This window comes from Homalodisca vitripennis, chromosome 3, assembly GCF_021130785.1.
Source record: "Homalodisca vitripennis isolate AUS2020 chromosome 3, UT_GWSS_2.1, whole genome shotgun sequence".
NCBI lineage: Eukaryota > Metazoa > Arthropoda > Insecta > Hemiptera > Cicadellidae > Homalodisca > Homalodisca vitripennis.
In genome coordinates this window covers 115,348,910-115,356,094 of record NC_060209.1, presented here as the reverse complement: position 1 = coordinate 115,356,094, position 7,185 = coordinate 115,348,910, and the positions used below count along the sequence as shown (strand labels likewise).

At 32.7% G+C, this 7,185-nt stretch overlaps 1 protein-coding gene across 2 annotated transcripts in view; it reads right to left on the bottom strand.

Moving 5' to 3' along the window:
- LOC124357356 overlaps positions 1-2,708 on the bottom strand; it is a 38,264-nt gene extending 35,556 nt beyond the window's left edge. For both annotated transcript variants that reach the window (XR_006921937.1, XM_046809075.1), the window contains exons 1-2: positions 2,405-2,708; positions 1,564-1,814 (exon numbers count right to left, since the gene is read on the bottom strand). Coding sequence is in view for 1 of the 2 variants with exons in the window: in XM_046809075.1 (XP_046665031.1) it covers positions 1,564-1,814; positions 2,405-2,531 (378 nt within the window). In the remaining variant the exon portion in view is untranslated. The remainder of the gene's footprint in view (positions 1-1,563; positions 1,815-2,404) is intronic.
- Positions 2,709-7,185: the final 4,477 nt, after the last annotated feature.

Genomic DNA, 7,185 nt, shown 5'->3' with positions numbered 1-7,185 from the left:
GGTATTGTCGAAGAAGTTTTCAATTGTGACTTTGTCTTGTTATTTCTTCAGCACGGTCTTCGTGTAAAGGGTTCTGATGAATTTGGAATTCCTAAGGATTTATATGTATTGAGAAAAATAAATCCTGAGATGATAAAAGCATTTTGGTATTATGGATACCCTTACGATCAGACTGATTTCAAAAATGAAGAGAGTGATTTGCAATCTGAAATGCGAAAGTTCTATTCTTTCAATAGTTCTGCAGCTTCTACAGGTGGTGATGAGGCTGCACAGAAAAAAATTATCAATGTTATATCGGCACAAAATGAGTTTCTGGTAGGACTGGAAACTAACGATGCAAATCTCGTAATTACTTCTATAAATAACGGTGCCGAACCCAGAGGTTGTAGTACTAAAGTAAAGTTTCCCATTCACTACTTGGTCGAGAAACGGTATCATGAAGTGCTCGAAATTCTCTTGAACAAAAATGTTCCAGTGAATATTGTTGACAATAACCAACTAACTCCTCTCAAAGTGGCGGCAAGAAATAGTGACGTCACGGGCTGCAGATGTCTACTACAACACGGTGCATGCTATGTCACCACATTCTCTGAACAGAATCAAGAAATCAGTGAACTGTTCTCGACTATTGACAAAGCGTTCAAGTCTGTGCGGCGGAGAGACGGTAAAGCACTGAAGATGTTGCAGAAATATGTAGACGATCAAGATTGGGATCTGTACCGCACTGTGGTGAACTGTGTTAATAAAAAGGGCCACACCTTGATGGCTTCAGCAGTGTTTTCAGGAGAGAGGGACACGGCCGAGAGACTGATGCGCCTCAGGATAGTTGCGCCTGATTGGTAACACTTACTTACAGTTTCATGAATTACTTTTATAGTAAAAATGTATTTTTTTAAACTGTAGAGTGTATAAAACCTAACTTTATTATTTCTTTAATAAAACGAACGTTGAAGTGTCAATTGAATATAAAACTACAATTGTATAAAGAGAATACAAGTTATTGAACATATTATGATAAAAATTCTTATTACTTTAATATTTTTAGTTTATTAGACTTAAAAAAATCCCATGTTATTGTAAACAGGATAATTAATTAAAATAGAACAGTGCCTATTAATGGACCTATAGTAACTTGTATTCCAAACATTGTAATTTTAATTTCATAAATGGGCAGTAAAAATACTACAACATCCTTATGATCAGTATGATTTACAAAATGAAGAGAGTGATTTGCAAATTTGCCATCAAGGATGGGCTATTCAACAACAAACCGCATACGTAACTGAAACACAATAACTTCAAACTTAAGACTACAATACCACTTTCAGACTAAATTTATGGTTAACTTTGTTCATTTTGAACTACTAATGTAAATATTAAAAATTGTATCCACCGATCAGTTTTATAAATTATTATACAAAAATTATAAAATCATAAATTTAATTTAAACATTTTCTTCAATAACTATTTAGTTATATAAAATAATAATGTTTCTTATAATTGACTTTAATACATACTGTATATTATTTACTACGAAGTTAGTCAACAAGAAATAGTTCTTACTTGTAAATGATTCCATTGGTTTACGAATCTAGCGATGAGAGGGGTGTCTGCCCAAGTGAAAAAGACGGGGTGTAGTGCAGAGAGAAGGATGACAAAGCAGCTGACAGAACTCATGGTGTTGTCAAAGTTGGCCCAAAACTCTTCTTGGAGTATGAACCATCGGACAGAATATCCAACCATCGTAAGCTGGACGGCTGTGGCGGCCATGCAATAAACCATAGCCCCCGAACACGCACTAAACGATACATTACCTGCAATCCGATGAAGCAAATAATTCGATTGTATTAGAAGTTTTAAAGGCATGATTGGGATTTTCAAACTAAAGAATTTTAAGTGTGAAAAATGAATTTACAGTACAGGAAATTATATTATTTCCTGATCTTAGGGAACATATTATTCCTTGTATTCAGAGATGACATGTTTATTTTACTTATTAAAAGTATGTCATGATGATCTGTAAGCGGGAATATTAACATAGCTACGTAACAGAATTAATCAATAGCCAAGTCGATTTAGACATGGCTTACAAACACAATACATATAAATTTCACTTGTACAAAGGTCGAATACCGAAAATAAGTAATTTATCATTTTCATGTGTATTGATTCCATTGATTAGTAACTTAGCAGATAGTTTGAATTAGTAGTTATTATTTTAGAATAACAATTAACGAAACTAATTATTTGCATTAGTTTCTACTGGAGTGAAAGGCATTCTTGTAATTCTTGAACATATTTAGAACCTGTTCGAAGATTAGTCGAATTAATACATAAAACAAGTTATTTATTATTAATATTAGACCGTATGTTTGTGTTGTTGAAACCCTCAGAGGTAACATACCTGACTGATGGGTCGTGACTGGCACGTGACCATATAGCCGTAGAACGAGCAGGAGCGCTAACAAGGGGTTGGCCTCAGAGGTCTTGCTGGTCATATCTTCCAATTGCGTCTTTCTTCTTCGGACCATTTCACTAACAAATCATATTAAGATTCCAAAATTCTGGAAATAAGAAAGAAAAAGTAGCTTATTTTATTCATCATGGTTTAGTGTACAATGAAATAAATATAACAATAATATTCCAGAACTAATACGATGATATCTTCTTTTTGGTTATTTTTTGTGAAGTTACTATTGTTGTTTGTATTAGTATTATTTAGTTTCCCAAAGTCTATTATATGTTATTGGAACGTGTAGGATCGATAAGCTTGTCATCAGAGTGGCCATTTTATTATTTACATTAAAAATAAAATGGTTGGAATCGCTTGGTTGCACCAGTTACAGTTAACTGACATGTGGAGTATAATATTTAAGCCAAATTGGAGATTCTGGGCAATCAAAAAGGCCCATCTCACGCCATTTACACGTATACGAGTAAGCCAGACACGTTCTCCAGCAAGCTTTAAACATCATGTAATTCGCATTCTTGAAAATATAAATACATGTATAATGGACCTTACATGTTTTTGATGGTAAAAAGTTTGTGAAGAATATATAATCTTCAGATAATTTGCCATTGTTTATTGATATAAAACAATCACTAACACTAAGTTTCGAGATTTCATGTGATCTCTTCCTTAAGTGAATAGCTAATAAAACATATAACTACAACCTAGGTTAACCGATTACAAGCCCAGTGTAGCCATGTGTCAATGTGTGCACAGTATTTACACCAAACAAACATTTCAGGAACATGCTGCAGACTCGTTCGGATGTTAGAGAACGTTGCAACACGACAGGACAAGATCCTAGAGACCAAGGTCCAAGGTTAGACTCGAGGTGGGAAGAAATGCTTTTTCTTATACTTCTCCCCAGATTTACAATGCAATTCTATAGCATTTCAAAGCACTCGACCATGCCTCTTTAAATAAATACACTTAGGCTACATTTGGAACATTATTATTTTAAAGTAAGTTGTACAGAAATATATATTTTTTGACATTAGCCTTAGTAATTGGAATATTGGTATATGTACATTTTGTATGACGGGTTAACAAATGTGTATGTTGAAAAACGCTTCAAAATAAAGGCGAAATTACGTAATTAATTTATGTTTATCATGCGCTAAACAAAACTAACACTAATCATTTTGCATTGAGTGAATGTTTTAGATACAGTATGTATGAAATTTGCACACAACAAGTTGTAAATACATTTATTGCAACGCGTGTCAAAACACTTTGGTATGAATTATTTATTTAAATATAAAATGTAATTATGTGTTTACTTCGCTATCCACCTGAGGAAGAGATCAGATTGAAGATCTCGACACAAAGTGTTAATTTGCTATTTGTTTGAGTGGACGACGACAAATTTAAAATGTAATTATGTGTTTACTTCGCTATCCACCAGAGGAAGAGATCAGATTGAAGATCTTGACACGTAGTGTTAATTTGCTATTTGTTTGAGTGGACGACGACAAATATCCGGGAAATGATTTAATTTTACAATGTACTCCTTGGGAAAGTTGCAATGTACAAGGAATGAGATCGGGAACATAAGTTAATGTAGCCAGATAGTAAAAAATACGTATTGCACCCTACTGTTGTTCCGTTATAGCGTAATGTAAACTAAAGCGCCTTTAAGTAGTTTAAATACTCACATTCAAACAAGACAAGACATTACTTCATTGCAAGACAAGGCGAATAATTTTACATAATCTGCACAAGCTTTACTTATTCCTCACTCAGATGGTGAAAAGCAGAAATACTGGGCATACCAAAGAAACAATACCCATCACATGGTAATGAAACTTTACCGGTTCGCATTTGGTTTCCGTGACTGCTACCATTATATTGTTTATCTGTGTGACTTTATCAACACACGCAATGAGTTGGTTTAAATTTGATTAATGGCCAGATGAAGAGATTAGGTCAGAGGTCAACACATTTTGTGTTACATTGTTCTGCTGGAGAGTAACGCGTCAAAGTTGCTCAAGTATATACAATTTACTGTCTACGATATCAACAAATAATTTGTACAAATCTTTTAATTGCATAAATGTATTTAATTGTACGAAATTAATCAACGTGTGATATCCTTCGAAAGAGATTTTTTTAACAACTTCCAACAAATTTGATTTTGTTCTCTAAAGCTCTTTTGTGTACAATCGATCTCAAATATATTTCTAAATGTATACATTTTTAAAAATATACTAATAAATCTACACACTTTAAAAAAGCAATATGAATGAATTTGAAATCATTGCCTTCACTAACGTTTTACCAATTAATGCTATAATATCACGAAGCGCCTTGTACAGAAGTATGTTTGTTGATCATTGTTACTGCAATTCAGTACATTACGTTTTGATTCGTAGCTTTCTTTCCTATCAGCTTCGTCAAAAGTGGATTACAAGAGACGAACGTGCCATCACTGTACCTGGAATGATATAAATGTGTCCTGTAATATCCTAAAGTCTATGTGACGACAATGACACAGATGGTGTTGTGGTGTAGTGATGTGCGAAGACGGAAAGAGAAATTGTTGACGTGTGAGTGCGTGTCTTAGTGTCGGTCGGTTAGTGTCGCACGCGTGGGGACACGCATGGCCGCAGAGGAAAGTTATCAGTCGCACAGAACCGCTCTATTTAGGGCCAAAATGTACCACTGGGTCACTACTACCGGCTATCCTTAGTGTCATTCATTTTAAGTACGGAAAACAACGTAAAAACGGTATAAAATAGTGGAAGTCATAAGAGTTCATTCAGTACACCACACGTCGCGTAACAGGCTTCGCTTAGGTTCCATGCATAATTTCAAGTCTATAGCACATTTAATTCTTAAGATTTCCTGCGGACAGATAAAAAGATGTAATACAGGATAGAAATGTTTTGATTCAGCCGGTAAACAAAAGAGAAATTGTGCCACCCTAATGAGTGATAAGCTTCAACGACGCTCAGCCCAGCCAAACCCCATTAATAGACATCTACTGTCATAGAACTCATTCTTTTCTATGTAGAAATTATCTTTCATGCAACATTTATAGTACAGATAATATGTTTTTAGAGATATCTTGCGGATAGTTAAGCTGCATTTGTTAGTTTGTCACATGTTAAAATGTAATGTGATTTTATTCAGTTTTATTTGTAAATTAATTTATTCTGAAATTTTCTCGTTGCTATCATGGTTACGTATAAGACAAATGTAAAAATGTTCGCCAATGCTCAGCTGAATGTCACGTAGCGATGTGCACCATCATCGAATTCTATCTTTGAATGTGCTACAAGTGAAGTATCCAATAAAAGTTAGTCACATGAAAGGCTCATAATGTTTACAAATTTATAACTATGGCTACTGAATAAGTGTATAAATTACCTCGAAGAATTTATTGGAATTAACGTTTAAAACGAGCTTCAAGATTTTGACAACATTCCTTTTTTTATCGTAGTTTGCTTGAATTATACCAAAATACATGATTCGGAGTACCCAGCGAAACTATTATTTAATAATATATAATGTATTAATAATATGAGTGCATATGTATATAGTCTCAAAGAGCAGTTTCAAAAGAAAACAACAATTTTTTCGTACAATATTTCGTTGTAATTAACAAATTTTTCAAGTACACTTTTAAAAACATACACAGAATAAAATAAACAAACAAAAGAAGAAACACCTGATAATAAACATTCTAAATGTAAATACAATTTTGACATATATAAACAAGTTTTGATGAGTTGTTAATTTAACAATAATATAACATAATATAATATAATTTTGAATTTAGGTAAATTTGTATATCACAATCTAATTATTCAAGTGGAAAACAATAATTTTGCGAATGTTAAGTCCAAATAATATATATATATATATATATATATATATATATATATATATATATATAATAACCCTGTCACAAGTTGAAGTATCAAATCATTAGATATAGAATATTTTACTTTAACTCTATCCTAGGTGTTACTTTAAAACACCCACTGGTGTTTTATAGCAGTGTAGAATGTAATTTTATTATTATTACTATATCGGCTGGAAATAAAGTACCGTTAGAGTAGCCCGTTTTGTAATAAACATGTTTGATAACATAAAAAGAACACAAGACCATTATACAACTTGAAAGTATTTGATTATAAACATTTTTTATGTCATTTCCCTTTCTGGCAGGGACTTACGTCACTACTTACTACACGAATCCTCGATTCCCGCAATAACTCATATAACAACTCCCATTTAATCCGTTTTGTTGTGTGTATTGGTGACTTTATTTATGTATTACATTAGTACAAATTATAACATCTAAACCACTGTTTACAACAAAGTTGTTCGTCTTGCCCTACATAAAAAGGTTTAGGTTTCAAATATTATGTTTTTGTTGCGAAAAAAGTCTTCTATCAACACTGTAAAACTGTAATTTTAATTAGTATTAATTTCTACTGCAAATCTACAATACACAAATATAATAGGTGATGTATGCCTATGCTTAAAAACTAAACTATTAACGATTCCATTATCATTGTTGTACACTACGGAGTTTCAGTTAAAACTTACTTTTTTCTAACCTATGTTGGTTAAGTTATTTGGTGCTATAGAACGATAAGTACTGTAATGTGTTAAAAACATCAAGTACTTATATACAACTGCTATACTTATGAAAATTGAATTGCACT